The sequence below is a fragment of the Malus domestica genome, chromosome 04, assembly GCF_042453785.1.
Source record: "Malus domestica chromosome 04, GDT2T_hap1".
Taxonomy (NCBI): domain Eukaryota; kingdom Viridiplantae; phylum Streptophyta; class Magnoliopsida; order Rosales; family Rosaceae; genus Malus; species Malus domestica.
Window position 1 is genome coordinate 16,640,515 of NC_091664.1, and position 15,715 is coordinate 16,656,229.

General features: G+C 36.3%; 2 protein-coding genes across 2 annotated transcripts; one reads left to right on the top strand and one right to left on the bottom strand.

Annotated features, from left to right (window-relative positions):
- Positions 1-3,999: 3,999 nt before the first annotated feature.
- On the bottom strand, positions 4,000-4,423 carry LOC139195020 (putative ubiquitin-like-specific protease 1B). Its single transcript, XM_070820198.1, has 2 exons — positions 4,227-4,423; positions 4,000-4,141 (listed from the first exon to the last, which is right to left on the bottom strand). The coding sequence occupies exons 1-2, from the start codon at positions 4,421-4,423 to the stop codon at positions 4,000-4,002; spliced, it is 339 nt and encodes a 112-aa protein (XP_070676299.1).
- Positions 4,424-8,505: 4,082 nt separating this feature from the next.
- On the top strand, positions 8,506-9,707 carry LOC114824368 (uncharacterized). Its single transcript, XM_029101061.2, has 2 exons — positions 8,506-8,928; positions 9,262-9,707. Exons 1-2 carry the CDS (start codon positions 8,605-8,607, stop codon positions 9,526-9,528), a joined length of 591 nt encoding a protein of 196 aa, XP_028956894.1. The 5' UTR covers positions 8,506-8,604; the 3' UTR covers positions 9,529-9,707.
- The last annotated feature ends 6,008 nt before the right edge of the window (positions 9,708-15,715 follow it).

Sequence of the window (15,715 nt, forward strand, 5' to 3'; positions counted from 1 at the left end):
TAGTATAGCATTGTATTTTGTTTGGTGCAGGATACTCTTTTTCTCTTCGACTGGGTTGAAATTCCTGGCAAGGAATTTATCAAGCCCTTTTAATGCACCCTAATGCATCATATCCCCTATTTGTACGTATTTCCATCTTCGTATCAATGAATGTCGTACTTTGACTCAAAAAGGAAGACTGAAAATAATCTATTAGTTTTTTATTTTTTATTTTTTATATTTATTTTTTATTTTATAAAGGAAAGGTTCCACAAAATTAAATAGGAGGAAACTTACGGAAAGTCATTAACAATTCAAGTCATAAACCAAATGTGTAAACGTGACTTATATTAAAAGGGTATGTAAAGATTGAGTAAATATTAGGAGTCCTTTATTAGGAAGGATATATGTTTATGTCCTTTATTGTGTCCTTACGGAAGAAGGACTGTATGTGTATATATTTTAATTACATAATACAAAGAAATTTTAAGTCGTAAAATTCTATTTGGCATCTGAGCTTGGTTTGTCGTAACCCTAACACGTAGAAAATTTTTCTATTACTGTGTTGCATTTGGCTGACCTTGTTCCTGCATTTCTTCTGCAGTAATAAGTCAGGTCGTGGTCTAGCAAAAGTGCAGCGGTGTAGTTCTTGTTGCTGTTGTGTGGTGCTGTGCTGTGTACTTTGTGGTGCTATGAAAGTGTTTTTTTTTTAATTTCTTCTGTGAGTCAGAATGACAAGTGTGGAAGATGACTCAAGGCTGAAGTTGGAGAGTGGTCCTCGTACACCAACCAACAATCCAGTTTTGAACCCCGTAGTCATCCAGAATGATGCTTTCGTCATACCAAATACTGTGAAACTCAACGGATCAAACTATCCTCTTTGGTCCAAGGTATTGGAGATGCACATTGCTGGACGTGGTAAAAAGGGGTTCGTAATAGGGAGTATCAAGGAACCCGGCGAGGACAGACGTGGGAGATTGGGAATGCAATAGTGAAAGGGTGGTTGATCAATTCTATGGAGCCTGCTATCATGAGATTTTTCATTCACCTTCATACAACTAAAGAGGTATGGGAAGCAGTTGCTCGAACATATTATGATGGTTCTGATATTTCTCAAATTTATGAGTTAAAGGTGAAATCATTTCGGCTTCGTCAAGAAAGTCGTCCTATTGGTGTGTATTATGATGACCTCAAGTTCGTTTGGTAAGAGTTAGATCAACGGAGGCCAATCAAGATGGAATTTGCTGTTGATTTCAAGACACTTCGTGAAGAAATCCAATTGGACCGTGTGAATGCATTCTTGGCGGGTTTCAATGATAACTTTGATAAGGTACGTAGTGATATTTTACGTACTTAACCTTTACCATATGTCGAGTACGTTTTTTCTATTGTTAGGCGTGAAGCACAATGACATGCCACTATGATGGGTGGGAGTAACATGAGCAACCAAGGAGAGACACTATCGGTGGCTATGGTGTCTTGGCCACCTGCAGTTTTTCGTCCTACTACTTCTTCTAATTCATTTTTTAATTTTCATCTTTTTACCCGAGAAAACAAAGCTGATTTGAAGTGTACTTTCTGCAGGTAAACGCGTCATACTGAAGATACATGTTTTTCGAAGCATGGGGTACCTGATTCATTTTCGGAATTGAAGAAAAAATGCGTGCCAATGAGCGTGCAAGTGCTGGGACAAATGGAGGTCGTGCCTCCCTTGATGCTGCCACACCGAATCTTAAGGACGCTGAGACTAGCTATGGTGATCCGAGTCAGACACTGTTGACTCGTACTGCTCATGGTAACTCGTCTTCAGACACAGGTACTATGAGGCGTGTTTTTTTAGCCTCAAACACTGAGCATCATATAGGTTGGATTCTGAACTCTGGTGCAACAGATCATATGACATATGATAAGAATGTGTTTTAAATATATGACAACGTCTCATAAAAATTGTGTGGCAATTACAAACGGTACCATTGCACTGGTTGTTGGCGTTGGCACTGTGTATCTCACGCCCTCTCTTCATTTACATTAATGCTTACTTGTGCAATCTTTATCACATCATTTATTATCAATACCGCAAGTCATTGAGCAATTGAATTGTGTTGTTCTAATGTATCTGTTCTTTTATCTACTTTAGGATATTAAGACCAAAGTGATAATTGGGCATGGCACTAAGAGAGAGAGAGGTTGTACTATGTGGATGACATCGTTCTTGGCAGAGCTAATGTAGCTTGAGCGTCTCATGCTAGTAATTTACAAGAAGTGTGATTATTGCATCGCCGGCTAGGCCATGCATCTTTTGGGTATTTACGACATATGTTGCCTAGTTTATTTAGTGGAATAAGTGAATCAGACTTACATTGTGAAGTATGTATTCTTGCTAAAAGCCATTGTGTTTCGTTTCCTCCTACTATGAATAAAAGCTCTTTTTCTTTTGACCTTGTGCATTTCGATGTTTGGGGGCCCTCTCCAGTTGTTACCTCTTCTAGAATTAAATGGTTTGTTACATTTGTTGACGATTGCACTTGTATAAGTACTTTGCTAACCGCATATAAGGACTTCTTCACAAAGTGGCACAAGTGCTCATAGAATGACTTTGCCTGTCTGAGATATCCTTTGATTCACCTACTTTAATCAGATCTGGCAAAAGCAGCTACAACATAGGAGGAGTTAGAAGGTTCGGATTGATCAGAAGATTGGGGAGTAACTCACTTAGTGCTTATGCCAATAAGTCGATTCTAGTACATATCTCTTCTAAACCTTGATACGAAATAACCCCCTCTTCTCTAACAAGTCTTTTTTCAGGAGAACTGCATGCTCCACGAAGGGCGTAGATCGACCGATCAGTTGAATCAAAGTAAGCATTTTAGGCAACCTTGACAACGACCTCATCGTTTACTTCGTTTAACCACCAAGGGCTGTCACCGATGGTGCACACACCCAGATGGGTGCAAATGACTCGAAGAGGATTGTTAGTTGGGCTTCGAGAAAAAGAAGAAGAGAGCATGAAGGTGACAGTGAAGATGACAGTGAGGGTGAAGGTGAGGTTGAAGGTGCAAGTGCTGGTGATGTCGTGGGTGCAAATAATTGATGATGCTGGATGATGTGATAAAGTGGCCAAGTGGATTTAAGCAATTTAGATTTAATTTTAGCATGTTTTAATTAATGTTTTAGTTTGTGTTTTATGTTGGACGTTTTTTATGTATTAATGTTTAGGCAGTTGGACGAGTACACTTCATTTTAGTATGTATTAATTTATGTTTGTGTTTAACCAATTAAGTTGGTTTTAAGTTTGAAATGTTTGCGTTTACGAAGGTTATTTTTAGTCTGTTGGTTGGGATGGAAAACATCACATTGCACTGTACAATTTATTTTGTCACTTTCAGTTTCACTATCTCCTATCACTTGTGCATGACCCTTTCCAACTACTCCATCACACACTTTCATAAGAAATAAGTATCAAATCATATATTGTCACAAGTATTCATAAACCATAAACGTTGTTTCAAAAATTCTCTTTCAAATTATTCAGCTTCACTTATCCCTAACAACAAATCATCTGGAAGGAGATAATGAAAGCATCCCTAACCCTAGTACATTCTTCCACACCAAGTAAAAAATCGTCCAAATTATTAAAGTTTACTTTCTAATTTCCTTTGTCTGATTCTAGTTCATTGTCTAACTTATTTGTTGAAGTGGGTTTCACAGTACTCCAAGGCTCTTGGATAACATTGATCACAAACATTCATATCTTGTAATAAAGTATTCATAAATTGTCACTTTTTTTTTTCTCAACACATAAGGGGTGGTTTGAAACACTATGGTTCAAATTCATTCCATTTAACTGATCCATAACAACAAATAACCAAGAATGAGATATTACATTCATCCCAAGCAATGAAACTCGTGTTAACAAAGTAAAAATATATACACCACCATATATTCTTCAAAATACTACTTGTTTTATCGACTACAAGTCTACAAGATTACATCGACAACCATTGAATCATCGAAAGCCGCCTACACATTGTGCACCCCATGCAACATGTCGACTGCCATCCTTAATCGGAATGCAAGGATGTTTTGTGGCTTAATAAGAACGAGGGGAATGCCCGTAGACAAGAACTCTATGACTTTTATATTGAACATCCCACAGTCCCCCCTGTGCCACCAACAAGTTTCATAAACAATTCACACATAATTCAATCATTTAACTTAATTAACAATTCAATAAATTTTTAACTGACCCATTATCTTGTTGTGGAGCCCTTTGACTTGCAACAATGGGCCAAGGTTCCTCATTCACCTCCCTCAACATGCTTTGTAGGATATCGAGCAACACATAGAAGATTGGAGCCAATTTTGTTGTCACTTTCCAAGAATGCGTTGTTAATCTCAAGGAGTCATACACTAAGATTCTTGCAGCTTTCAAGTTCATCTCCATAGCAACCTAATGGTTATCAAGGTTGAGGGTCATGTACACCCTCTCAACATTGACCAGCCAAGATGTAGAAAATGGCCCCCCTCCCTTTTCACCGTTTCAAAATGACAAGTAAGAATGAAGTGGACGTTTTGAGTTTATGCCCTCTAGTTGCTATTTGAGTTGTCATTTGAGTGTGGTCGCGCTCACAATAGGTTTGTACACCATCAAAGTATAAAGTAAAAGGCATGTACACCAATTCTACTGCCCGAAATCACACTTAACATAACAATTACACATACTTACATAAGTAGCACATATTATGTTGGATATTTTACCAAAAACCAATCGTTTGTGTCGGTGCTCAACACTGTCCTTACCATCCGAACCTTTTGGACATGCTTTCGGAGGAGATAAGCTATAAATGAATATGCTACAATACAAATTTTGTAATTAAACTTTCACACCAATACAATCCCAACAATATGGAAACACTACATCAACAATACGCTTTACGAACTTACATCGGTTGATAGCCACCCTTCCTTGTCAAGGAGAAAGTCTGTGTGTCTAACAGTCATATTCTCCAACTAGACTAACAATGTAACAAAAAAAAAATTACCTTCATCATTCTAGTCGTTTACTGCATATAAATTCCAAAGCACCATAAGCAAAACACAATGATCAATTACTTGTTACCGGCATTCTTTAATCTATGAAATTGATATAAATACTTAAGCGCCTCAACCACACAGGCTGAGTCGATTGCTTTAAACGCCACTCCCTTTTGTAGAACAAGCTCCCTTGGCTCACCGTCTTAGAGTTATTAACACTTTGTCATGTCAAATATCAATTCCGTGTGACGCACCATTTTTGTCTTCTTATTTGCCCCCTTTTGGTGCCCCTAATCTTTGTCGCCGCCTTAGTGTACCAGACTTTCCTATTCATTCCAACATGCTTACCCTTAGGTGTGTAAATAGCAACATCATCATCATCGAAACTTTGGACTTCTACGTGGTCATGCGCTATCCTTTCTCCAACCAGTGCAAGTATATGTTTGCACACATCTCCAGGACATTCCAAATTAGCAGTCCCTATAAGGTCCTGAAAACCCATTTCCTCCACACCTACCATAACCTCATTCCCTCTTGATCCCTCAGCTTCCCCCACTTCACCCCAGTTTTGACCACCTTTTGATTCTTCTTTTCTTTCATGGACACCATTTCGTACAGTGCCGCAACTTTGACCACCATCATCTTCTTCTTTTACTTATTCTTTACCTACTTCTTTCCCCTCTTCATCATCTACATGTACATCTTCTTCTTCTTCTTGTTCTTCTTATTTTTCTTGCCTTTGCTTTTCTTCTTTTTCTTCTTCCTCTTCCTTAACTTCCCGTTCTTATTCTTGTTTTTCTTCTTCCTCTTCCTCTTCTTCTTCCTCTTTTCCCTTAACTTCTCTCCTAAATTCCTTCACCTCCTCCGTCAACTCTTACACCTTCTTCAACACATTTCCCTAAAAAATATCCTTCTCATAGGCCAAACACCCCACTACCACCTTCAACACCTTAATTTGTGCTTTAAGCTAGCCGACATCATTTGCATCCGAAGTGAGGGTTTCCAGCATCACGAAATCAGCATCATCACCCTATGTCCAGTAGCCTGAGTTCTTCTCCGTTTCAGTGGGCACTATCTCCCGAATCCCACCGCCTACCATTTATCACCAGTCATCAAAATTACATTTTTGCAAACAAGCTTTCATAAACATACAAAAAGGTTCACCATTCTTCACACAAATATTCAAATATCTGCACAAGTCCTCATAAGTTAATAACTTTTCAAATAAGGTCATACATCTATATTCTCAGTTATGTACATTTCTCAAAACATGTATTCATAAACACTCATAAATGTGCATCATACTTCAAACAGATATTAAAATAGTTCCACAATACTTCATAAGTTCAGAACTTTTGAAACAAGGTCATACCTCCCGACTCTCAGTTATGTACGTTGGGACCTGTTCATAGATTAGCTACTTATTTGTTGTCGACCACCGAAGAATTCTTGGGATGGCTGCCGGATCAGTCATCTTGCAATAACGTAGTGGCTTTTCCAGTTGCTCAATTTTTTCTTATGCCCACACCTTCACGTACACTGAATTAGTGCTCACCACAATCACCTCAATCAAACCAACAAATTGTACCTGAAAGGCATAACTAAACCCTTTGCAGCCCCATCCGGATCTCTGCATCTTCTTACTTCCCCTCTCTTGTTCCTCTTCATCCTTCTTACGTCCTTCCGCATCACCATCCTTTCTTTCTCTCCCTCTCCTAGCAACAAGAAAACAAAGGTTGTCCTATACTTGTTCGAACGATATCACACCCCAAGAATAAGTGTTGAACCTATCCATGTCCTCAACGAGGTCCAAGTACTTTAGGTTCATACTCACATTACTCTTCGCCCTTATCAACACACCTTTGGTGAAGTAAACTAGCCTAATCTTCAATGCATCATCCTCATCCTCGCATTGTTTAAACACAGTTTCAAGCTCGACACATGTCATTGAAACCTTTTTCATAGCTTTCTTGGGGGCGGTCTTCACTTTACCTTTCCCCTTCACAACCTTACCTTTACCCTTACCCTTGCTATTCTCTCCAACAAAACCAAACTTCTGAGGAAAATACTTATTTAACGGCAACCTTTAAATCATAGGGTTCGTCACAACGAAGCCCGGTAATGAGGCAAAAGTCTTTCTTTGTGAACCTGGTGACCTCACAGCCTATTAAATATGTAAGTCCCTCTAGGTCCTTCACCCCCTGATTTGCCACTTTACATATCGACAATTCATGCAAGTTGCCCACTAAAGGCTAATCTATTGACACTCTCTAAGTGTCCAAAGCATGAGTCCTTAAATTTAGCAAGATGTGCATCATTAAACTTGTGATGCAACACTCCTAGGACATGACTAGCTTGAGAAAGGTTGTTAACGCTTCCTCTATAAGATTCTTCCTGTTTTGTTGCGGGTTCAACCCCCTGATTTGCCATCTCCTGTATACATAAAAATACAACTATTCATCACAACCAAATTGAACAACATACACTCTGATAACAACCAAATACAACAATGTTTATCCTTGATACAACCTGTCAACAAATTATCATATCTATACATCTACTTGACACATCCTGTCAACAAATTCTCATAGCTATAAATCTACTATGAACTTACTTTCATGAGTTAAGAAATAACAAATTAATTCATAAAATTAACAAAGATTCATCGACAAAAAACATTCCCAAGTGAACAATATAAATTCAACAAAACAAATTGAAGCACATATATCTTGTTCACAACTTGTCAACCCCAGTTCATAAACTTACATCTCACTAAATTTTTCGATGACTTCCACATCAACTAATTTCATCAACCCACTTGCATAATGAACCATAAACCCTAAAAAATATACACAAGTTTACGTACATAACAAAATTATTTTCTAGGGTTACAAATTTCCAAACTCACCAAATTTCAAATTTAGTTTTTGGAATCAAGTTTGTCGTCGACTTTCGCAGAAGCAACCACTCTGAACCCACTTCAATCAAGGAACCACTGGATTTTTCCTGTGTAAGCAACTGCTAACCCTCAAACCAAAGATGGTTAAATATCGAACTACATTGAGCCTAAAGACAACAACCACACCAATACTCTGACTGGGTTTCGAAACGGAAACGAATTTTTCGAACGGTACCCAAGCTTTGAATAAGTACGATCTCGGGGTGAGAAGGAGATTTTTTAGAGGAAAAAGAAAAAAAAATTGGTTTCAACTGTTGCTTCTAGTTTCAACTGGTGCTTCTAATTTTTTGAATTGAGGTCTTTTTTAACCCGGTTTCACATTAAGTCCTTTATGATGGATTCATTTTTCAGCCATTCAAATTTAATTCTACGGTCCACATTCCGTCCGCAATGCTCTGTCCACACCTTAGATATTGCGAAATATAGTTAGAGAAAGTAAACTGGGCCTGAAGCAACAAACTTTGCATTGAATTCGAACCTTAGGATTGGGCCTCTGAGTTCGACGACATCAAACCTCATTGGCCCATCATCTCTACTTGTAGCAAAAATGGACGGGAATTATTCAGAAACCTCCTGAAGAGTGAAGAAACAGAGAGTGTAGACGTTGACATCATAAATACAAAGAAAATTGAATGGCATCAGCAATCTCTGGGAGGCCACTGAGATTCCTCACATCTCGGAGCCCCAAACATCCACCACATAAATGGAATCAAATCAATAACTCAGCCAATGCTTCTGTTCCTGCTCTTAGATTCGTCGTCCCCAATCTCCATAATCCTCACCCTCTTCCTCTTCGCCCTCCTCTTTCGCTTTGCCTTCCTCCTCTTCTTCCTCGCCCTCCTCTTTCTTCTCTGCTCGGACCTTGTCCACCTCCTCTTCGACATTCTCTGCTCCTCATGACCACTTCCCAGGCCGCCTTCTCTGATTCCTCCCAGTCGTCCTCCTCCGCCAAAACGGTACGTCTTCGCTCTTGGACCAGTTTACATTAATGGGTGTCTATTAATTTACTTCTCTCGATGTCAAATTCAAATCTTTAGCATTTTGTTCATCAGTTTACAGTTATGATTGCCTCTTAATTTATAGTGATCCATGTTAGATTTTAATCATTGTTAGCATTTGTTTGATCAGTTTAAAGTAATGGGATCTTATAATCTATCGATCTCGATGTAAATTTGATCCTTTTGCATTTCATAATTCAAATTGCTCTTCTTTATTTACATTTCTCAATGAATTTTTTCTTTATTTCGTTATGGGATTTGGAATTTGGGTTTTGGGTTTTGAGTGTGCAGGTGAGATTGGTGATAAAGGGGAGAGTGCAGGGTGTGTTTTACAGGGACTGGACTGTGGGGAATGCAACCGAATTAGGCTTGAAAGGTTGGGTTCGGAACCGGAGAGATGGGTCTGTGGAGACACTGCTTTCTGGGAACCCTGATGCGGTTAAAGAGATGGAGCAGAGGTGTCGCCGCGGCCCTCCATCTGCTGTTGTCACAGGGCTAGAGGTTTTTCCTAGCACTGAGGACCCTGGCACTGGATTCGAGCGCAAACAAACGGTCTGATCAACTCTGTTCCTTGTGAAAATTTCAATATCCATTTCCTACTTTAGTTAGTTGTGTAGTGTTTATCATAATATAGTTTGTCCTTCCAAGTTGTGAACCCTTAGAGGACCAATGTGTTTTCTGGTTCCTGCTTAAATAATGTAGCACAAAGTGACTTCTTAATATACATCGGTTCCTAACTTTCTGTTTCATGTTGTTAAGTCGATGAGTATGTTGCTTTTGAATCACCAAAAATGCATGATGGATTAGGATAACAAGTATGCGTGACAATCAGTGCATTGCCTAGGTAAATCAATAAGGCAGCTATTTGCATTCAGATGAGATTTACGAAACATGTTTATTTTTGGTTTGGTTTTCACCATTATAGCATGGTCAAGAAACTTTTTTCGTTCTTTTTTCTTCTTTCCCAATAGGGACAAAGAATTGGTGTTCCTCTTGGTTCTACACGTCTCTTCTATAAGGGAGTTTTTTGAACTTATTGGCTGGCTTTTGCAGAATTCTGTGGGTGAAAAAACCAGGATATTGACTAAGAGAAGACAAAAAGACTTGAATTGCTTCCTGGTTTGCTTGCTAGGCTGACAATCCACTACTTCTTGCTCCTTAGTTTGAGAATTCTTAGGCATTAAGGGGTTTCTGAAACATCCTCTGTCAAGGAAATTACAGTTCTTACTGGTATTTCCTTCTACAAAGCTCTTGCACATATAATTCTCAATAATAAATTAGGTAACATGAAAGCATCATTTAGGCAGCAGGTCGGTACCTCAAAAAAGATTGGTAAATAACCATGGGTAATATACAAGAAAAGGCGCTGATGCATTTCGAGAATATGAACATATGTAATGTGGATGGATTGAAGAAGGTGAAACAATCTAGTCTTGGAATGAGATGCTATATGAAATAGTTCATGTTTTTTCTTTCAATGATTTTAGCGTTTGCTACTAGCATAGATGAAGGTTTAGCATGACCCCTGCAGAATTGTTCTGCTTCAATAAGGTGTAGAGCGTCCCAACGCGGTTCTTTATATTAATGTTCTGGATATTAAGCTAGCTTCTTGTGGTTTCTCTAATGAGAGTTGTAGATTACTCTGATAAGATATATGTTACCCACTGGTTTTGAATTACTAGTGGATTATGGAGAATCGTAGTATGAGTTTAATGGAAGTTCTAGTATAAGAGTTTTTGCATTATCATGTGGTGGCGAGAGGCAAGTTATGTTTTGAGTTCTAACCACCATCACCTTATTCTGGAATAAGAACAGAAACGTCGAAGTTAGGGAGCTTAGCACTCTATATACAAATGCCTGAGTTACTCTTTTTTAGGGAGCTTAGCACTCTATATACAAATGCATGAGTTACTCTTTTTTGAAGTTTGTCCATTCCTCTTCTTCTCCAAGCAGTCTCATTATGTCGAGCGGTTATGGAACCAAGAGGGCTTCCCGGTAAGCTTATGCTATGCTTGAAAGGAGATGGTTAAAAGTATCATACTCTTTGCCTAAGGGGTGATGAGCTAGTTTTATTCGTATTTCTTACTTCTTAGTCAAGGAAATTACAGTTTTCTCTCTCTTTCTGGAATAGCTCTAGGGACATATAATTCTCAATAACAATAGGTAATTTTATAACATCGTTAGGGTAAAGGATATCGGTCGCGGGTACCTCAAATTAACTGCTAACAGCCTCACACCGGAAATTTATGTGAAAGAGAAGAGCAAACAAGAAAATCCGAGCTAGGTGGTCATAACGAAGTACGTTACGAAATCATTGAAATGAGGAGACACGTAGATTGCTCGAAGTGCGGGAAGTGCCTTTATTTAAGGACTAAGATTCTCTTTCCTCATTTTTCAATCCCCTTCCCTCCCCTTCTCTCACACTCTCTATTTTGTCTCTCTTTCTATAAAAAAAATTAATATAAGATGTTAATGTGGTTTAATCGTGATCGTTCAAATAGGAGGGGAGGGAATGGGAAGAAATGAAAGAGGAGAGAGAATCTACTAATCTAATTTAGGTCTGCAAGGGAAGCGGTACGACCAATCTCACCATAAAACACAATGTAGAAGAGAAAGATGATACATTTAAAGAATAATCTATGAGTTTCTCTTGTAGGTGTTTATAAAAGTGGAAAACTAACCAAAACACCCTCAAAACTTTACTTTTAATCATAAGGACATATTTTTTCAAAAATGCAAATCCTACCCTTCACACATATGTACAAGATTGGGTCAGTTTTCTGCAAAGTTCAAGTGGATACATCCAAAAGAAGAAAAAGGAGATTGACATTTTCAGAAAACATTTGCATGCAAAAGAATATGTGGCAAACATGCAACAACCAAGACAATACATATTCACATGCAAAAGAAAATGTGGCAAACACTGCAGCAACCAAGACAACATAAATTCACATGACATTCAAGCAAAGACAAGATAGCCAGCTTTCAGAAACAGTGCTGACAGTTTTCAGAAACAGTGTGCTGTCACTATTCAGAAAATTGTAAATAGATGAAATGTTATTTTGTCTTTGAAGAATTAGATCTTGTATATAAGGGAGTCTTTCCTCCCATACAAAACAGGGTTTTCTCAACATCTGAAAACATCATACTCACTTCATACACTCAAGCATTCGTAGCCTTCATAGCATCATTGTAAACACTTTTTTGTAATCACTTTCTTGTAAACAACCATCTCTGTAAACATTCCATATATCAATAAAAGTTCAAGTGTACATATTCAAGCAATCTCCAAGTCTTAAGTAAGTTTTCTTTTCCTTCTTTAGTGTGTTTGTTTAATTAGACTTCTAGTCCAAAACAGGGAAACACTATTGTGGTTATATTATTAACCTGTTAAACTGACGATCATACTTTGTTCGAGCACTCTGTTATAGTTGAATGTTTGCCATACAAATAACTGGACATCAACCAGGGTACCTCTGAGTTCTTCGTACCTCTGAGTTCAGCCGTTAAGGCCTTATACTTATACTGTGAGTGGCCGTCATGCTGAAACATGTCGAGTTCCATGTGCAAGGTTCTATGTCTAGTTGTTATAATGGTCATCCGACTATTTAACCGAGCATGCGTTGCGAATTTGGTATCAGAGCCTAGTTTAACATTTTAATAATATAATTATAATAGTAAAGTATCTTGAGGATAGAAGTCGTAGATACGACTAATATCATATTTGTTTATTGTATATGAACAACAGATATTATTGTCCCTGTAGACCTGTCAACCACAATTACCAGGTATTTATTGTCCCAGACATCCAACTATAACTAGCATAAAGAGAAGATTAGCATATATATCCAAAAGAATTATTAGTACTTTGAAGAAGCAAAAGTTTTATCTTGGATATCTTGAACATCCTTCATTTATTCGTAAATATAATAACACAGAATTGTAGCATAAAGTTTTAGAAGCAAAAAGAACAACAGATCAAGTTTTAGAGACATTGAGAGAAGAAAGAGAGTTTTTAAGAAACCAGTTAGCCGTAACCCTAGAGAAAGGTAGACTATAGTTTATGATAGATTATCTTAATTTAGAAATTAGTGAACCTCAAAAAAGAAAAACAACTTTAGACCAAAATAGTTTAGTTTGTTATTTTCCATCAAGAAAGCATAATCATATTTTGCACAGTGAAGAAAATTCACAAGCCAATACTATTGTAGATCTTATTATTAGTCAAGCAGAAAATATAAAATTAGAAAATAATAAGCATAATCATTTGTTAAATCAGTTGTTAGAACATTTCCAGAAAAACTCCATAAAAATAATTAGACAAAATTTAGACTATATTACATCTCAGTTAGAAGATAATAATAGAAATATTCAAAGGTTTCCTAGCAAAAGAGAGATAAAAGAGCTTGTTGATCTTATAGATAGTAAGCCGAAGTAAGTAGAACTTAGATCGTTAGAAATAGTTGAACAGCTAAAATCAGAAGTTCAAAAAATTCAATTAGTACAAAAAGAGTTAAGTGAACAAGTAGATAAGTTGCATAATAAAATAGATAAGTTATTAGTTTAATGACAGATTCTAGAACTAGCAGAAAATATATTCAAGCTTTGAAAGAAATTAGTAAATTAGATAAAGAACCAGTAGGATTAACAGATTTTTCAACACAAGTATCCAGTAGTAATATTCCCATTAGGCAAAATAATTTGATTATCCAATTAGTTTTAAGTTTAGCTGAAAAATTAGATCAAGTTGAAGAACAAATAGCAGAAATAAACCAAGTTCTACATAACGCATCTTCATCACTTCCACCATCTTTGCTAGATAAATTAGAAAATTTAACTTTGAGTGCAAATAATAATAGAAGACCTAAGCTAAATCCTTTTGATAATAGAAAATGGAACTCTTTAGGAAAAAAGGAAAAGAAGTAGTTAGAGCGGAATATATTTATCCAAATGAAGAAGAAGCACAAGAATTCATTCGAAGAGGTTTTGAGAGAACACAGAAAAATAAATATAACTTGTATCAATTAGGTTTATTTGAAAACAGAAGTAGAATTGTAAGCAGCATCAGTCAACATGAAGTTAGCTGTATTGATAAAGAAGTCACACTTAATCTAATTAGTAAAGAAGCAGTTACTCATTTGAGAAAATCACATTTCAGCCAGATTCATATAGGAACAATATTAATTGGAATAGCAGGATTAACCAGAGCACAAGTGGTACAAAAGCTTTAGTATACATATATGATGATAGATGGGATAATCACCAACAAGCAGCAATAGCAACAGCTGAAGTAGACTTAAGTTCAAACTTAGCAGTTATAGGTTGTATTCCAAATTATGTTATGACGATTAATGAATTTAGTAAATATATTAAAGTGAGCATAAGAACAAAAAATTATAATATGAAAGGAGAGTATAAAAATTTGTGTATTAGCCTAATGTATATAGGTAAAGTGTCTGATAGATATAATCATAAGTTTAATTTAGAGTTTCAAAATTTAGTTCAAACATTTGGCAGTAAACATGTAAATATGATAGAAGCAAAACCCGTGGATAATAGCTTTTTAGAAGGAACTTAGTGGACATTGCCTAATTTACAAGTAGCACCAAATAGACAACCAGATAAAGTACAAATATATGAAACTAGTACAGGTCAAGCAACAATTAGGTTTAGTAATTATAAGCAACTAGAAAAAATAGAAGAGGATGAGAGTGAAATTGAAAATGAAAGTATACATATGGCTTTTGATAATTTAGATATTAATTTGGTTGAACAAAATTTTGACTATATTGTAGATAAACTTATAGAAGATATTGATCATTTAGATGAAGAACAATATTTGGAAAAATATAAGACATATGATTTAGGACTACATAAAATTTTAGACAAAGAAATGAAAATTATAATCTTAGAAATAGGAGTAGAACACATTTTAGGATCAAAAGAGTATAATAATTTATTAGAATTGAAAGCAGAATGTAATCCAGCAGAAGAAAGTAGTACATCAGGCGTAGAAAATCCAGGACACACAAGCAGAACAGATCAACAACTTTTAAGACCAACAAATGAACAATATAATGAAAAAGCAAAAGTAGACTATATGGAAGAAAGTATGATAAAACCTAGAAAAAATAGGATTCCATATTTGAGAGGGTTAGAACAAATTAATATAGCTGGTAATATATTAAATTTAGATAATGTAGATCCACAAGATTGGGAAAGAACGATTGAGAGATGGGAAAAAGGCTGTGTACATGCAGCATTAATGTTAGATTTTAGTAATTCACAAAACATGTTAGATTACTTTGAACATACTTTGGATGGTTTAGTTTTTGATTATTTCCAGTCATGGAAAGTTCAAAATCCAGAAAAACATCAGGCAGCTAAAACACATTTTAATATTGATGGTTTTGTTACTTTGATTAAACAAGAGTTTTTAGATTATAATAGGTTAGATGGCAGAAGTGAACAATAACAAATAAGAGCAATCAGAAATTTAGAACAATTACAAATTTGCGATTTACAGTATATAGCTGAGTATACCACAGATTTCTTTAAATATTTAGGAAGAACAGGTAGAATTAGTGATATTAATTTATTAGATACTTATATGACAAAAATAAAAGGACCAATAGGTGAAAAGATTTGGAATGAATGGCAAAAGCATTCGCAGAAAAATGATATTGCTATAGGACCTAGAATTCAACATGTATATGATATACTTAGACAATAGTGTAGTCAAATA

Bases quoted from the DNA above. Each gene is read 5' to 3' on its own strand.
- LOC139195020 (XM_070820198.1), bottom strand. From the start codon at position 4,423: ATGGAGATGAACTTGAAAGCTGCAAGAATCTTAGTGTATGACTCCTTG. The intron at 4,142-4,226 runs GTCAGTTAAAAA...TTGGTGGCACAG, and splicing joins GCTCCACAACAAGATAATGG to GGGGGACTGTGGGATGTTCA.
- LOC114824368 (XM_029101061.2), top strand. From the start codon at position 8,605: ATGGCATCAGCAATCTCTGGGAGGCCACTGAGATTCCTCACATCTCGG. The intron at 8,929-9,261 runs GTACGTCTTCGC...TTGAGTGTGCAG, and splicing joins CGTCCTCCTCCGCCAAAACG to GTGAGATTGGTGATAAAGGG.